Below are 18,464 nucleotides of genomic sequence, written 5' to 3' on the forward strand. Positions count from 1 at the left end.
CACTCATTCTGAAATATTCAGAGAAGGATTTATAATTTATTTTTTATATCTTTTGTGAGTTATTCCAAAAGAAACTACACTGGTTTGAACAATATAAAATAGGACAAGATACACTTGGAAAAGACTGTCAAAATACTGACATATCTAACAAATTAATGGGCAGGGATGAGGATTCCACCTCCTCACACAGGCGCTATTTCAAGTATTACAAGATAAACTCATAAAGACATTATGGATAGATAGCACCTACAAATACTTTCAGTACACTTCAGTGTACTGTGTAAAGACACAGAGTAAAGATAAGTTGACACTCCAATATTCCTCCTCTTTTTGTGAAACACATGAAACAGTTTACTACTACAAAGATGGTAAAAGCTTAGACTTATTGCAGAATATCAAGCAAATTTAGTAAGTCTCACAGGATTTTCGCGTCTTTCCACTCTAAGCAACTGTGCTCAACCTATGTTAAGCTTGTTCTTTCTCCCATTGCAGAGATTGGGAGCCTGCTTTATTTATAGGAAGAGCTCAAAACACAAAGTAGTTATTTACTTACGTTTTAATTAATGCTCACCTTGTTAACATTATCTGGAACGTATCATAGCCAGCTATGAAAGATGCCAGTCTTGTCAAGCTCTGCTTTCCTGAGCCGCCAACTCCAACTAAAAGAGCATTTCCACAAGGAGTGCGAATCACCCGAGAAATCTGTGTAAGATCACAGTCATTTATTGCTACAATGTGTAAAAGTTACATACACAAAAATCCTATGCTACTGAAGTAATAAAATTAGATTAGAAATGCAGAACAAATGAAAATTTTAAGGTTTAATTTAGGGATTCTGTATTACTATTAATATAGTCTATGGACATTTGCACTTTGCACGATTTTATGTAAACCTTCAAATAGCATAGAAACTGCTTGATTCCATCACTGTGAACTTTCAATTATTAGCAGAACTGCATCGCATACTTCCACAAAGCACAAGTAAATCTCAACTGTGATTTGTTAGTGATGTGCTATCATAGCATGACAGATTATTAAAATTGGGAAGGAAATATTAATTTCCCCAGTACCATACCCTCTGGACAACTTTAGTAAGATTCATCTCTCCAGGCCCCTTCATTGTGACCAGAAAGACAAGTTGTTCCAGGCACGTTAAATTCAGGACAAACAGTCTCCCAGTATTCCCTGCAGCAGGTAATAATACTGCCTTTATAGTCAACCCTCTTAAGCTTCTAGTTTACTTGATTATAAAAATGCACAATATCAATGTGAATATTTGGTCACAGTGGAACATCTCCCAAGTAGATCTCCCTTTCTTTCCCATTTCAATATTTATCTTTTAAAGCAAAAGGCAGTAGTTACCTCCTACTCCACATTTCCCTTCAATTCAGGACAGTGCAATGCAATTCAGAGCAAAAAAATTTTCAACACTAACTGTGAATTGCATGCAGCACTCGTCCCACTGTCCACAGCGAAAAAACAGCGCTAAGAAATGTGGAAACAGGTAGAAGACGTTACTTGATCCTGAGAAAATATGCCCTTAAGCACAGGAGACAAACTTGCTCCACACCCCGTCAGCTGCACATGGACAGTTACTCAGAGTACACAGACGAGCTTACATTAACTTCCAGAACGACATGGAGCCACTCGCCTCTCAAAGGCAAGGTAGTACCAACCAGCTGGTTGGCAGCTAGTCTCCTCTGCACAAGCAATGACACAGCGTATTGGCTCCTGTTCTCTTTATTATCTTGAACATCCCTCTGATGCCCCTGGAATTCCATCATGCCAATATGCAGCCTGTGATATGTATTTACTTGCCTTTCCTCTAACATACTTATTTTCAAGTTATTAAAAATAGTCATGCCAATTTCCTGCAGTGTTAAACCCATGTATTTTACATGTGGATTGCAATGTACCTGTCATTTTTCATAGGTTAATGCTTTATAACCAAAGATGAAATCAAGTATGAAGGTTTACTCTAAGCATACTTAGTATTTAACCAGAGACAGAAAAACAGATTTGCACACCACCCTTGGAATATTGCTGATCACTTCAGTTATGGCTACTGGATCTTTTCCAGGCAGAGGCACACAAGCTGTAAATTGGAAGCTTTGTTCTCTAAGATACTCCTCAGCTTTAAGTCATTTAAGTCATATTACCTCAGCTCAGATTAGGTATCATCTTAACTGTGCTTACTTAGCTTTCTCTTAGAAGCTCTCTCAAGTCTAGTTAATGCATAAAGCTCAGACCTGCACAGCTGTAAATGCTGCTTTCAAGAATATGGGATCAGAGAAACACTATACATTCATTTTATCCAAGTGAAAGTTAAGATAACATTTCAGGTATTTACTATCTAGCTACCCAAAGAAGAGATCCCTGATGACAGGTAGCTCTGGGGGCAGGAGGGGAGGGGGAATTTTGGGCTAGATCTTGAATTTATATAGATTTTTTTACTAGGAATAAACCAGAAACGTATTAGTGAGTGTAATTTAACAATTTTCCTAAATAAATCTATAGCAGAACATCATCTGTTTTGCAGGGAAGAACTTAAAACAAAAGGACTAATTTTGTGAAATGACAAGAATCCACCCCAAAATTTTGAAAACTGCAAGTGTTTGACAACTATAATTAAATTTAAATTGTTTTGATATTTATTATATTATTTGTTAGGATGGTACAATCCAATATTCAGTTCTTAATAAATTATGATAACAAATACAACTAACCTCACTGTGCAACTGAGAAACAGTAGAGTTTTTAGGGTTTGTTTTTTTTTTTTAATCTTCTTTGTATGAAGCCTATTCTGTGTGGACAATCCTATCAAGCTGTGCTGTGCTAAAAATTATGGTCCGCTCCAATCCATATTCAAAGCAATTTTAAAAGAAGTGAGTATGCTGTGGATCTACAAAGGTAGTTTGGACTACATTTATTCCTACTCTGCTGTGCGTACTCCTTCATAAGCAACCAATTATGTCCTAACCTGAATTTCCTTTGACTCATTCCAAAGAAAGGAAGGGCTCTGAGAAGAACTAACAAGAAGAAAGGTTGAGCTAGAGTTAGAATACTTAGGACCCTGATCCCACTAGACGTAAGTGATAGATATAAAAGAATAGTTCCAGTCAGCGCATTTTCAGAAAAGTTGAGTTCTAATACCTAGTCATGTAGTGATGGACAAAATATTTGCTAGCAATAAATTACTTTCTTCAGTTTTAGAAGTAATTTACCTTGATTCATGCATACCTCCATTCATAGGCACTGAGGATAAGGAAACAACAACAAATGGCAATCCAGTAAGACTGTACCTTGACTAAATGAATCATAGCATCCTCAAAGAAAACCATGTCCATTCCAGTACCACGGATGTTCTCATTGTATTTTTGTAAAAACATATTTAAACGTTTCTGTAGCTGATGAAAAGAGTGAATTGGCTCATAGATTTTGGGAATATCTAAATTAACCTCCTCTGACTTTTCACCTAGAACAAAAAGCAAGTAGCAAAACCTTAGCAGTTTAAATGATTGATGAAGGCTCAATGTGGGAATAAGTGTAAGTAATTAGAATTCTCTTTAACCACCCAGAACTAGGTTTATTATATATAATATTACATATTAGAAGTACATATGAAAGCACTGCCTATACCCTGCCTACACCAATAGTAAGTTCTGCGGCTTAATTCTCAAAAACCAGCAAAAACTAAGGAGCCTTCTTTCAAAAAAAAAAACGATAAAAAACTGAAATTAACTTAGATGCTAGAAGCAAGTAGCACCAGAGAATGAAGGTAAATAAATATTGCAGTTAAAAATTACAAATAATCTTTTTTGTAAAAGAAATACACTATAAGTTGATTAAATCATTGCATTAGTAAAAAAAAATTACTGTTAAATGAATAATTACCACAACAAAAAAAACTATATTCACTGTGAAAAGGCATCCATTGGTTTATCAAGTGGTCTGAAAGCCACAAGGAATTATCAACTCTTCCCCATCCAAAGGAAAGGAAGAAATAGTTCTGCTGTCTCATCTTTCCATTTATAAGCATTAATCATGCTTAAAGGTGACATGCCTTCATTAGTAAGAATGGTTACTCACAGCAAATAAAATCACAGAAAGGTTCAGGTTGGCAGGGACCTCTGGAGGTCATCTGGTCCAACCCGCCTGCTCAAGCAGCGCCACCTACAGCCAGTTCCCCAGGACCTTGTCCAGATGGCTTATTAATATCTCCAAGGAGAGAGATTCCGCAACTGTTCTGGGCAGCTTCTGGCAGTGCTCAGTCACCCTCACAGTAAAAAAGTGCTTCCTGATGTTCAGAAGGAGCCTCCTGTGTTTTGGTTTGTGGCCATTGCCTCTAGTCCCGTCACCAGTCACCAGCCTGGCTCTGCCTTCTTTGTACCTTCCCTTCATGTATTTCACAGAATCACAGAATCACTAGGTTGGAAAGGACCTTCAAGATCATCAAGTCCAACCATTAATCCAGCACCACCATGTCCCCTAAACCATGTCCTGAAGTGCCACATCCACACGTTTTTTGAACACTTCCAGAGATGGCGACTCCACCACCTCCCGGGGCAGCCTGTTCCAATGCCTGACCACTCTCTCAGTGAAGAAATTGAGGAGATCTCCCTGAGCCTTCTCTTCTCCAGGCTGAACAATCCCAGCCCTCTCAGCCTTGCCTTGTAGAAGAGTCCTTTAGTCCTCTTTAGTCATCTTTGTGACCCTTCATTGGACTCTCTCCAGTGTGTCCATGTCTTTCTTGTACTGGGAAGCCCAGACTTAGACATAGTACTCCAGATGTGGCCTCACCAGTGCTGAATAAAGGGGAAGGATCACCTCCCTTGACCTGCTGGCAGATTTCTTCTAATGCAGCCCAGGATGCCACTAGCCTTTTTTTCCTGCAAGGACACGTCGCTGGCTTATGTTCTGGCTTATTGGTGCCCACCAGCACCCCCAGGTCCTTTTCTGCAAAGCTTCCTTCCAGATGGCCACCAGATGGGATCTTTCCTCCTGAGGTACAGTACTTTGCACTTCCCTTTGTTGAGCCTTATAAGGTTCTTGTCAAGGTCCCTATGGATGGCAGCACAACTCTCTAGCGTACCAACCACTCCTCCCAGTTTTCTGTCATCTGAGAACTTGCTGAGGGTACACTCTGCCCCATCATCCCGATCACTAATGAATATGTTGAAGATGACTGGACCCAGTATTGACCCCTGGGGTACACCACTAGTTGCTGGCCTCCAACTAGACTTTGCACCATTGATCACCACCCTCTGGGCTTAGCCATTCAGCCAATTTTCAACCCATCTTGCTGTTCATCCAGCCCATACTTCATCAGCAAATAACTTCCTCCTTCGGAAGAGTGCCAGCAAGCAGACACCATGGTGTTTTTTGTTTGGTCAGTTTGGTTTTCCTCAAAAAATAACAGTAGACACAATACAATTTTGCTCTTATTTACATACAGCCAGTTCCATTAGTTTCAAGATTTCATGACCTATATGCCGCAGGATATATTTTTCCAGTTACCATAGGTCAGTCATTGTTAACAATTGGTTTTGCTAAGCCTCCTCTTACTTACCAAAGAAATATATTATTCACAGTATTATCTCTAACTGGTGGAATTAAAAATCAATGAAGTAAGTAATTCTAGTAATAAGGAATATAGCAAGGAGTTAAACTGTAGTGATGTCTTTACAGTTTTAAACAATTTAAGAGAATTGTATCAGCTTAATCCTGTTCCTGCTGGTTTATATTAATGTCAAAAGATAGCATGATCAAGTACTAAACCTAAGAAAGGGCAGATATTTACATTATTTACAGAGGCAGCTAGTGTAATACATTATTTTAAACTCTTCTCTAGTCTCAGGATTCAGAATCACAAGTACTAAACAGCAATGTCAAAACCAACTCATAAAGAATGCCTTTGAACAGTTTGAGGGTCTCCAGAACACTAGCACAACTAACAATTTCTGTGAAGCTAAGATCTAAAAGCTGATGTTTGAGCTACTTCATCTCAAGTCTTCGTGTATTTTTCTCAGGGACAAATATGTTGGACTGTACAACCAGGAGATACAGGGAGTATATGTAAATATATCACTAACCTGAGCATAGGGTTATTTGAAATTGATGTTAGATGTATTTTTTTAATATATACTTAAGAGCTCAGAAATCCAGTTCCTGTTCTGACACTTCCATCATAATGGGTAATACTAAATTCCATTAAAAGGAAAATTAAAACAAAATTACACTTGTTATTCTTTCCACTTAAAGCCAAAACAGGAAGCGGTTCTCAAGGTTCTGGCAAACATATTGAGAACAAAAAATACCTTTTCTAAATTTGGGCCTCCTACTTTGTGTTTAGATAAAGTTGCATACTAAAAGGGCACATTACAGGATAGGTACAGTTAAACTGTCTCCGGGAAGCAAGTTATTTTGGGAAACACGTGCTTCTTTTTGCATTTGTTTTTCAGTTCAACATAATGGTTTCTAGTGTGGATTCAAATTTTCACATTAAAAGTCATTCTTCACACTCTGAGTATGTATTCTGACACATTTCAGTCCTCTCTACATTGCTGCAGTTTAGCAAGTTATTTAAGAATGCATTTGACTACTTTCTCACACCAGTTTGGTTTTTACTTCTATTTGATTCCTTCCAATCAAACATTTCCTATCCCTTATTCTCCTTCTGTCACTGCCTTCTGACTACTTCAATTATATAAGAAGAGATTTAAATGGCATTGACAACTCATGCCAACCCTTTATTGCCTCCACTATCCATCATTACAGTGATATGAACACACATAATAGAATCATCCAGTGGGTTAAACAATGACCTTCCCCAAAACCCAAACAACTGCTTTCTGTTCTTTTGCATCAACTAACAAATTTTCCCAGATCATTTAGCAAGCTCAGTGACACCACGTTTTTTCTTTAAAAGACACAAAGGCATTGTTATAAGCCATATGGATAATTCAAAAGGTTTTACCTAGCATTCAGAAGAGTTTGAAATAATACTGAATTTTTACAAAATCCTGTACCAGTTATTTCCTAAGCACTGGATTAGCCCAGAGCAGTATTCTTTTACCAGGTTTCTAGGGGATGATAGCTAGAGTGCTATCCTTTATCTAGGATTACAACCCCACCACTTCAGGTCATTCATACCACACTTCTTTCATCATTTTAGAATAATATAGACTCATTTGGCAGTTTGTCAATCTACCACATTGATGGAAATGGAAGCAAGGCTCTCCTATACAGATAACCTGGATATAAATACAGACTTAAAAATCCCATGAATATAAAGATGTGCCACAGTTGGTAACACACACTACCTTCAAAGTCACTAGACAGAACAATCACCGTCGATGCATAAACTTACTATGCATTTTTAACATGTTTCTATTAATACCTATTTTATCATATCCCCTTCCCTACTCTTGCCATCTCCATGGTTATCAGAGTCCCTCTTTACCAGTTCTTTCAGGTGCATCCCTTAAGAAGTCAACAAAGAATGCATCAATTTCAGGATCCAGCAAAGCTTTTGCTTCTTCGAATTCCTCCTCAATGAGTTTTGCCACAGCTGCATCAAACCAGTTTACATCATCTGAGGTTGTGAAACGATCAGCAATAACATGCTTACATTCATGCTTCCACAGTTTTATCAGTACCTATATTTATTAAAAAAAAAAAAAGAAAATTCAATCAGATTAGGCTTGCAACAAAGCTATGCCAATTTAAAAGCAATGCTTTTGTTTACTCATTTATTTAAAAATCATATTAACGTTGGGAAAAAAAAAAAACCAGTAGTATTTTGGTGTTTATTCAGGATAGATATCCTGAACTTCTAATTCTGCATTTTAAGCTCATACTCAGTTAACTGTGCAAGAAGCCTTAATCTAGCATTCCAAACTGGAGCATATTTACTGCATTAAGATTTTATTTCCCAAGCCCTAAAACTATATCCATACCTGTTAACACATGTTGATGCACTGATAAAGCACTTTTTAAACTGGTCATTAAGTAGAAGGTGGCTGGAAATAATAGCATCATAGCATGAATAATTCCATGCCAAACACAGATGTCACTCCCAATACTATACCAAAAGTAATTAGAGAAAAAAAAGTGTAAGTGTTTATATTATTGCCTCTCCAGATTCAATGTACCTTTGAAGTCCTTTGGTTTGGTCATAGGATGGAGAACAAAAACCTGTCAGGTTCCTAATCCTAGCAGCACGGGTTTAGCTCCTACACTATTACTACACAGTAGTAGAAAAAATTTCAAGCACTCCTTGAAGACCTCCTGTTTGAGCCTACAGCACTTTGTACAAATGACACATACTATGTGTCTCAGAACTAATACGTAAATTTATACAATCAGATTTTAAGCAGTTGTTTGTTACACTTCAAAAGACATTAATTAACAATATATATACACATTTAATCAATTTAGTGCTGTTTACTTTTAGCATCAGAAATTAAAATAAATTCTAAAATTTATATTTTAGATGTAGGATTCAGGAGCTTACTCAACAAGCAGGAAAGTACGTTAAACACGATGTGATTATGTAACCCAACTGTATAACAAATTTTCCATGATTACCATAAATATTGCTGTTCCAGCACTCCATATTTCAGTGCTCAAAACACTAAATGACTTTTCCTTAAAATAATTAAAATATAAATGATGCAGAAAGTATTGAGACTTTCTGGAAGAAAGGTGGGTTATGGGAAAAAACAGTCACTATCACTCATTACTACTTCTTCCTTTTAAGCCATAAACCAGAAATAGAAATCGTTTGTTAGATAGGTATTAGGCAGTGACTGAAAACCTCAAGATGTTAGTAGAGAGATGGGAGCTGTTTATTTTTTTAATCAATATATACACAATTTCATTGGGTTAAAATAAGTTAATTGCTTCCCATAATTTTCCTTGCTCGCTTCTTTCAAATGAACTAGGATTTGTCAGTAATAGAACAAGCAGATAGAAGCAAATCCTCTCCTGTCAAAAGAAGCATTTTTTGTTATAGTTATGAAACAAAGTTGTCATTTCAGTTGGCACTGTAAAAGCTGGACTAAAACATTTTGCCTCAGAACAAAAAAATGCTGAAAAACTTTTTTAATCAGAATGGTATTTTTCTAAAGCAAACTCAGACGCTAAGAAGTTGGACTCTTCATCCTCTTTGATACACTAATTAAACACTAACTCTAAGGAAGCCACTGATGTGCTGCACTTACCTGTGGTTCGTTGATTACTTCTGATGTAGTGTTCAGCATTCCTTGCCAAATCCTTGAGAGGTCTCGAAGGTTGAAGACATAATGGAACTTGGCTGGTGTGGGTAACATTTTTAGCTTGGTAATCTGCCACAGCCTGCGTGTGAGTGGGACCAATTTGGCTACTGTTTTCGTCACATCTTCTGAAAATCCCCGCTCACTACAGTAGTGCCCTTCTCCAATTACACCTGGGAGAACAAAAAAATCGCCAAATTTACATTAGGTTTTCCTATTTTGTATACCAAAATAGCTTCCACAGCCTTTGAATAGCTAATCTCTTCTCTGAAACTAATATGACCCTGTAATTTGTGAAAGTCTAGTCTTTAGTCACTCATTCTTAGCACCAGTGGCACCTTTGCAACTCTCCAGAACTGTCACTAAAATTAGGAATGGCCTTCATGCCATTCTTCCTAACACTTAGTAAACCAACAGATTCAGAAATCGGACTGGACCTAAAAAACTTGAAGACTGATGAAATTGCAAGTGGTGAGTGATTACTGAAGGAAAATGTGCTGGTAAGCAAATCAGAGGGGGATTAAGCCTCAATTTTAATCGTAAAGTTGACTAATAGAGGGATAAAGAAAACTCAACTACAATTTTCAACATGGGATGGATACAAAGCTAATTTCCCTTTACCAAAAATTTTGTCAATGGAAGAATTAGAAGGCAGAGTACAGTTGAACACAGAAAATTGTCTCTTGAGCCTCTGTGGAATGTCATTGCGACCTCCCCCAGGGTGGATCATGGCAGCCAGAAATTGAATGTCCACAATGTGGGTAAATTCACCAGGCTTTTCCAGGTTATACAGTCCATTCTGCTCCATCAGCTGCCTAACTATCTCATTAGTGACCTGTAAAAAACTAGGTATTAGATAACAGAATATTATACACACAAATAAATGAAACACATACTCTTTATTAGGTCTTTCAAGTACATAAGTATACCATTATTTTCTCCCCCCAATTATTTGCTTCAGGAGAAAAAGGCACTTCTAGGAATAAGTGTATTTAGACTGTCCTTTTCACTGGTAATATCTACGGACATAAATCCTGGGAGTAGAGGGGAATACCTAGCTTAGAATTAATACTTCATACTTCAATTCATTCCCATTTGAATGCTGCATGATGTACAATGTTATTGTATTGGAAATACTTCTCCCTTTTAACACAAATTTCCAGTTTGTTCTAATCAACCCCAAACTGATGCATCTTTGCATGTTTCATTTTCTACCAAGTTTTGATGACATTTCCATGTGTAACAATCACAAAAATGGTTTCTCAAGCTGCAAACATAGAATACCATACAAAAGAATGCAAGATTCTTTTCCTTAGCCAGAAATGGACCCCCTGCTTTTCTGTTTTACCAGCTGAAAACATCCTACAGACAGTACATTACATGACTATACTTTTCTAGAAATTCTAACATTAGTTTCCAAAGCAATATAATTCAGAGCAATCTTGCCAATGTACATAATGATGACTTCCATGTTTTCTAAAGCAGAGACGTCACTTCCTACCTCTCAGTATTCACAGTATTTTAATTATTGTCCACACACACAGTTTTCTATCACAATTTGTGTGCCAAAGGTTTTTTCCTAATTTTTTTTTTAATTAAAAAATGAGTGTTGGTAATAAACATTGTTAAAATTATACAGGCATGTTTTAAGGAGTACTTGAACTGCTTCTTGTAGTCAGTATATTCATTTATTTTCAATTAATTCATGAAAATATAAAACTAGATGGGTTCTTCAAAAAGACTGTTTAAAAAGTAAGCACTACATATCAAATTTACCCCCAACTGCCTGACTGAGAAGCCAGTTTTACAGTGTAGCGAGGAAAGAAAGAAATATTTTTTGCCTTCTTTTCTCCTCTTTTACAAACTAACCTGATCTCCCCATTCATTTATTATGGGCATGTTCACATCATCAATGAAGACCGTCATCTTTTTGCCTGCAGGCGGACCATAAGTTGTTCCCATGCGCTTGTCCACATAACTTTCTATTGTACGCTGTTAAAAAGTAATTAGCATAGTTACAAAGAGCCCTTCCTTTCATACATGATTCAATCGCTTAAACATATTGATGGTTTTGTTACAGCAAATTTTACTGAGGAAGGTTTAGACAACACATCTGCTGGAGGTAATTGCACTAGTTCAACTAGAACGTCTGAAATCTCATGCTATACAGCATTAGGTTGGTATCAGATATAAAAAATGTCTAGTGTAGACAACCATGCCTACGAGTTTCATAATTTTGAAACCTTTTCAAACTTTTCTTTCATTTTACTCATTTATCATCAAAATTGATGGTTACTAGCAATAAAGATTAAACTAATAGTCTGTCAGATCTGAAAGATGTGATTCTCGAAGACCTTTCCAGCAGAAATCATAAAAGCATACAATGATAATTAAAATCACATACATAAATAGACTTGATGAAATAACGTTAATAGTGGACTTACCACTACTTTTCTTCCCACATCGCTCCATTGTTCTTAATGTCCAGTTTTTATTTATTCTATGCCAAGTTAAAGCTTACTTAACCATGTATAGTTATTCTTTAGTGCAAATCTAAATATCTGCATTCTTACATAGTACCTAGACTCCTCTACAGCAGCCTGGAAAGCCTTCATACACAAGCGGCATCAGTCAGACCAAGATTTTAGAAAGTCAGAGTAATTTAAAAGCACATGTGTTGTAACAGACAAAGCTTTGGTCTAGATTGTTATCAGAGACTTTACTGTTAGACTTGCACATCTATTTCAGGTGTCTTGATCATCAGACTATCATGTATCACCAATAAACTTGACATCTATTTTACAAAAATAGGTGTACTGACACTACTTTTTGTTTCTATAGCCCAATCAATAGCAGGAAAAAGTACTAAGGAAAATAAGACCAAAATTACATACTTGTATATTAAACATGTTAATAGTTTCTACTGTGCTATAACGCCAGATGATAGATGATGCATCAAGCTTATAGACACCACTTCTGATTACAGCACAGACAGTGTTTCACCTTGGCTTACCAAACTGCATTAAAAATATGTCCCATACAAATTGCCAGTAGATTAAAGAAACTTGAAATAATTCAAAGTAGCTCAGTAGAAATTTGGACAGGCAGCACAGTTCAGGATTTAAGTATTCATAGTTCAATCTAGAGCAGCTGCACAGCATGTGTTACTTTTTTAATGAGTAATTTAATTTACTGAAATATAAATTGCAGACAGCACACTTTTTATGACAGATTGTTGTGGGTAGCACTTCTTTTGCTCATGGCTTTTAGTGAAATCTGAGGGAAGTCACTGACAACACTACCCAATTAGTGAGAACTGATACATTTGACATTAAAACATTAAATGTGATGAAGTAAATAATATGCATGCTATTGTAATAGTACAAGAACAGCTCAATAACTACCAAAGAAGTTGAAGGGAGCATGGTTTATACAGAAGTCTTTTAAATCATGTGTTAGGATACTCAGTCCTTTTGAGCAGGTGCTTTTTTGTTTCTGCACTCATTTTCAAACAAATAAACCACTTTCGAAGCATCCTCCTGGCAAATTCTCAGAAAAATCTCTGAGTTCAGTCACATTGTATTAGAAAGCGAATGACTACTATACCTGGAAAATTAATGGGGTTGTTGCAGATGAAAAATTCAAACTCTTAGCCATATGGCTTTCAGGGTTATATTTTGACATAAAACCTTTGATGATAACTGTCTTTGCAGTTCCTTGCTCACCAATTAGTAGGACAGCCTAGAGACAAAGACAACATTGAAATAAGATGAAACACAAGAGCTGGGTGTCTTGGCAAAGCCTCAGCAATCCCACTTAGCTTTTAAACAGAAATGAAACTAGAAAAGTTAATGTAAATTCTCAACAACGGATGTGTGGAAGCAAAATTGTTAATGTCTCGCAGACTTTTGCAGGCCTCACAACTTAAAAATATTTGCAGTAAATAGTCATGTCAATCAGCACAATTTAACTAACAAAGGAATTAATTATTCATAAAAGTTGATTATTTCAAAAAGGATGTACCATAGAGCCCCAGTGTCTGAAAAATTTCAATTGCTGATGTTTTTTACCATATCCTACTTACCTGCCAGTTTTGGTGAAGAAGGTGTTTATGTACCTAAAGGTATATAAACTCTGTAACTGCCACTTGTCAGCAGAATTTGTATCAGCAGAGTCTGGTCCTCTGCTGCTCTGTGTGCTGCCCCCTCTCCAACAGCTACATGAAAAAATTGCTTCTGTTCTGACCTGATCTCAGCTGTAATTATGGTTATTTCCACTATAGAAAGGATGGGGAGGGGAAGACAAAAAAGTCTGGAAGCAGCGAGTATTCAGGAGTTCATGAAAATTTACATAAATGTAGCTCCTGGAATCACCATTTTATGTTAAAATTCCTTTACAATAAGATAATATATATCACTTCTAATTCAAAAACTTTATCACGTGTATTGTTACTACTATTTAGATGTGGAATACAGAAAAAGTACCTTGCCCTGTTTCGCGATGGTTTCAATAAGGAAATCCATTCTCACATTGTCAACATTAGGCACAAGAATGGTACCATACTCCGGAGTGCTGCTACTGGGATATACATACTCTTCAACACGTGTATTCCAGTGCATCCATTCACCTAGTAAGAAAGAAATTGTTAATATTTTAGAAATACAAGGCATTGTCGCTTCTTTTATTTTCCATTGAGTTGACTCATCTCTCAGTGTCTCTGTCTCATATATAGCAACGCACTCTGTAAATTCAGAACAAAATTATAGAATCATATAATCATAGAATCTTTCAAGTTGTATCTTATTCCTCTCCTACATAAATTATGACAAGGACAAGGTTTGTCTATTCTTGTTCACTTGTGTCCTGGTTTCAGCCAGGATAGAGGTGGTTTTCTTCGCAGAAGCCAGTGTGAGACTGTGTTTTGGATTTGGGATGAGAAACTGTTGATAATGTGCTGATGTTTTGGGTTGTTGCTGAGCAGTCAAGGACAGTCCAGCTTCTCGTGCTGGCCTGCCAGCGAGCAGGCTGGGGGGGCCGGGGAGCTGTGAGGGGCCACAGCCGGGACAGCTGACCCAGACTGGCCAAAGAGATATTCCCTACCATACGACGTCATGCCCAGTACATAAGCTGGAGTTGGCCGGGTGGTGCAAATCGCTGCTCGGGGACGGGCTGTCGATCACGGGGTGGTGAGCAATTGCTGTATTGGGCATCACTTGTTCTTGTACATTCCTTTGTTGGTATTATTATTGTTGTTCCCTTCTTTCTTTCTGTCCTATTAAACCGTGTTTATCTCAACCCACGAGTTTTTTTTTCCCAATTCTCTTCCCCGTCCCACTGCGGGAGGGGGAGTGAGCGAGCGGCTGCAGGGTGCTTAGTTGCCGGCTGGGGCTAAACCACGACAACTTGACAATTCATTGGCACAAAGTTCATGCAGCTTTCTGTAACAATATATCCACATTCTGATTTCTCACAGGAAACAGAGAAAAAGCTGTATAAAACATCTCCAGTAAAGTGTAGCTGTAAAACAAAACTTGCTACAGAACACAGAAGAAGGTAAGCTACAAAAAACTTCTGAATTCTCTAAAAGAAGCGCAACTTCAAAATTACTTTTAAGTTTTATCCCATACCACCCAGCTGGGTTACTAACCGTCAGATGCCACATAATAATCAAACATGGTATCTTCACTGCCTGCTGGGATACAGGGAAGATCAAGTTTTATTGTTGCATGGTTTCGAAGCCAGTGTTCCATTTTGCATCTGTCTTCCAGTTCTAGTAATGCTCCTACACTCCACATCAGAGAGAAGATGTACAGCCTTTCCAAGTATTTTGGAGTCATTTCCCCTCCTTGCTCCTGAAGGATTGAGTTAGGTTTTTATTTTCAATAGCGTGAAAACTCTACTTGATAATCACTAATAATATCAGGTTAAAAGCCTTCAGTCATGTATAAATTTACTGACACCTTTCTCAATGAACAGATTGAATCAATATCGAGTGTGCCACAAAATACAGAAAAGCACCCTGTAAATATCACTTTTAATCACCCATTACAGCATTTGATCTGTTTAAGTTCTAAGTTTATAACCTGATAAGAAAACACCCAAAAAAACCTGAAGGAAAACTGCTGTCTGATGCATGCTACTTGTCAGTGCTTAATATCAAATCTAAATGTGAAAGAGGGCACATCCTAGCTATTATTTTCTAAAGGAAAAGAAGGTATTCCTTACTAACCCTCATCTTCATTAATATTCCATGTCATCAAAGTATCTCCTCTCTACATAACGTCATGACTTAAAATTATCTCCATTAGATTAAATAAATATAAAAAAATCCACACTAATTTACCTTAGGTGGGATAAGGCCTTGCAGCATATTAATGCTCTGCATAATCACAAAAGCTTCCAACATCTCAGTCTTGCATTGCAGAGACTGAATGCTGAAGCAGTATAAGTCTGGGAATGACGAAGAATACAGCTGACGTAGAATTTCAGCTTCTTGGAAGGAACGTCTTTTCAAAAATCCCTGTTACAAAGCATGGTGAGAAAATAAATTTAGTTCCCAATGCAAGTCTCAGTAAATCCAACTCTAGTAATTCAAAAGGTCTGGCGAGCATGGAAAGTTGATTTCTTTTTGGGGGTCTCAGATTCCCTGTCTGTTGGGTATGGCAGCAGAAGGTCAAATTTTACCAAAGTATGCATAATTCCTACTGGACATTAAACATGGTTACTGAGAAAAAAGAACTTAGAAGTTTTCAACAGCACAAAAATCATTCTTTTAAAATATTCTTTAATAACAATGGCTGTTTAAAGTACACAACAACACTGCAAAGAAAGAATACCACATATACTGAATGCAAGCTTGATTTACTCTGCACAACATTAGTTTCTAGCAGTGATACAGGGTACCTCAGAAACATCTGGCGTTGCAGAAAAAAAGTTAGGATTTTAGTGGGGGATGTCTGCTGGTGTGTGGAGTGTTTTCATTCTGCATCTCAGTATCTGTAATGCTGGATAAACAAAACCTAATTAAAAATACCTATTTCTCAAGATCATGGAAGAGGATTTGTTCTTTGATGCCTTTAGCTCAAAGTAGTAACCTGCTTCTTTGAGTTACCCAGAAGCTTCCTCTTATCTGTGTGGCTTATCTGTACCTTATTCTTCTCATTTGCATCCCATGAACTTATTTCCTACATAAAATACATTCATCAGCAAAAACACTTGCAGATTCATCCCCAAAACTCAAACTAAAATTTGTCACAAATGGAAATTAATAAATTCCATTTAAACATAAGGAAAAACTTTGTTGTTGTTGTGAGTGTGGTCAAACACTGGAACAGGATTCTCAGTGAGCTTATGGAGTCTCCATCTCAAAACTCAACAGGACAGAGTCCTGAGCAACCTGCTCTAGTTGACTCTGAGTGAAGTGTGTTCAACTACACAATCTCCAGAGGTGCCTTCTATATCTCAACTACCTTGTGCTTCTCTAATTCTTTTCTACTTTCCTAATCTTTTGAAACTCTATCTCTTGCTGTCCAAAGTAAGTAAACCTTTGACCAGTTACAAATAGGTAGATACATGAAAAAGATTTCTAGAAACAGGAAGGTGGAAAACAAAGTGCTAAAGATTAAATGTCAGAACTACTTAAAACAGGTATCTGGAACTTCACTAGCTATTCAGAAAATATTAGGGGTAAGTAGAAAAGTTGGTAAGATGTTTTTGCTTTGGAGAAGGTTGAGGAGTAGTGGATCAAATACCTTTGATCACTTTGCAAAAGCTGCTTAGGAGGCATTTTAGACAAGAATAGCAATATGAAAAGTTTAAGATCTATTTCACTGAATTTGGAAATCACTTATGTCATGACATTGCATCCCAATAGGCTGCCATATTTAGTTGTTTATAAATTGTAAGGATGGTAAATCTAAATATATAGAACTTCCTGAGCTATTCGTATTTGGTTTTAATTATTTTTCAAAGTTCTTCTGAAATATCAACAAATGCTATGTTTCATTCAGCATCCAAGAATTAGGAACTAAAGAAAGAAAATTCCATTTAATTCTATTACAAAAGGAAACCCTTAATGAACAATGCGAGATTAACACCTACCTTGATCTGCTGGAATATGTAGTATAGCGCACTACAAAATAGATATAAAGAGAGATGTACTGAAAGAGCCATCAATATATTTTATTTATGAAGCAAAACCAAACCAAGCAAAAAACCAAATAAATGCTATTGGCTCAAATGATAAATAACTATAGGTTGCAATGTGACAGCCAATTTCTGTGGCAGGAGAGGGAGGGAGGTTGGAAGGGTTGTTTCATGGCTGAAATTAACGTAGTTTGTTTTGTGTTATCTAAAAGGAAAAAACAAAAAACTGTTGTTGTCTTCCTTTTGACTGTTGCTACCACCAAAATAAAAGCATGATCATGGATTAAGTGAAACTACTTTCATGCAACACTTACTTCAACACAACTAAATTTAGTCTGCATATCACTTTAAAGAGAGGAGGTAAATCACAACTGATAAGGCAAAATAAAATGCTTTGCTTTGGTTCTGTTGTCTTTGCAGCTGAATCTATAGCTCAATTTAAACTGATACATTCAAGAAGTTGTCTGCAAATTAACCAATGCAAGGAGGCAGAGCTGTGAGAACCTAACATCAGTAGGCCCTATGCAGTGCTGTCAGTACAGAAAGGAACAACACAAGTGGAATCTCATGGGAGCACTGTCCTAGATGCATAATTTACACCTACACTTTCCCAAGCATCCATATTAGTTTTAAAAAAAAAAAGTAAAGCCTTGCAGTAATATACACAAGGTACTCATGTTGACTGAATGTATTTGCATCGGTAAAATTGGTAAAATAAAACAGCCAAATTTTTCAGAAAATTATTAAACACTTTTTTTTCTAATAAGAATGCAAACATTTTGGACTTGGCAAAGAAACTATCAAATTAACTAATGATGATTCTCGAGTGTTGCTAAGAAGCTGTGAATGAACAGCCAGCTCCATATGATTTGTCACTCTAAAAGGCAAAGGCTGTAGGCACTACTAGAGAAATGTGGTAACAACCCTCTGCAGCAACCCTTAGTCCTTCACAAGCAAGCAAACCTCCATAGGCAACAAGTCACAGCACATGGGTGCCTCCATCACAAGAGGGAGTCTCAGATGACAATCACACTCTTTCTCCTC

At 36.9% G+C, this 18,464-nt stretch overlaps 1 protein-coding gene across 1 annotated transcript in view; it reads right to left on the reverse strand.

Moving 5' to 3' along the window:
- The window catches only part of DNAH5 (dynein, axonemal, heavy chain 5), a gene marked incomplete at its 5' end in the record, with an annotated part of 88,263 nt that overhangs the window by 40,476 nt on the left and 29,323 nt on the right, over positions 1-18,464 (reverse strand). The window contains 10 exons of the mRNA XM_010288019.1: positions 572-702; positions 3,303-3,475; positions 7,463-7,658; positions 9,225-9,448; positions 9,897-10,110; positions 11,145-11,267; positions 12,882-13,016; positions 13,760-13,902; positions 14,923-15,127; positions 15,619-15,795. Of these exons, the coding sequence (XP_010286321.1) occupies positions 572-702; positions 3,303-3,475; positions 7,463-7,658; positions 9,225-9,448; positions 9,897-10,110; positions 11,145-11,267; positions 12,882-13,016; positions 13,760-13,902; positions 14,923-15,127; positions 15,619-15,795 (1,721 nt within the window). The remainder of the gene's footprint in view (positions 1-571; positions 703-3,302; positions 3,476-7,462; positions 7,659-9,224; positions 9,449-9,896; positions 10,111-11,144; positions 11,268-12,881; positions 13,017-13,759; positions 13,903-14,922; positions 15,128-15,618; positions 15,796-18,464) is intronic.

Source organism: Phaethon lepturus, unplaced genomic scaffold (genome assembly GCF_000687285.1).
Source record: "Phaethon lepturus isolate BGI_N335 unplaced genomic scaffold, ASM68728v1 scaffold2385, whole genome shotgun sequence".
Taxonomy (NCBI): Eukaryota; Metazoa; Chordata; class Aves; order Phaethontiformes; family Phaethontidae; genus Phaethon; species Phaethon lepturus.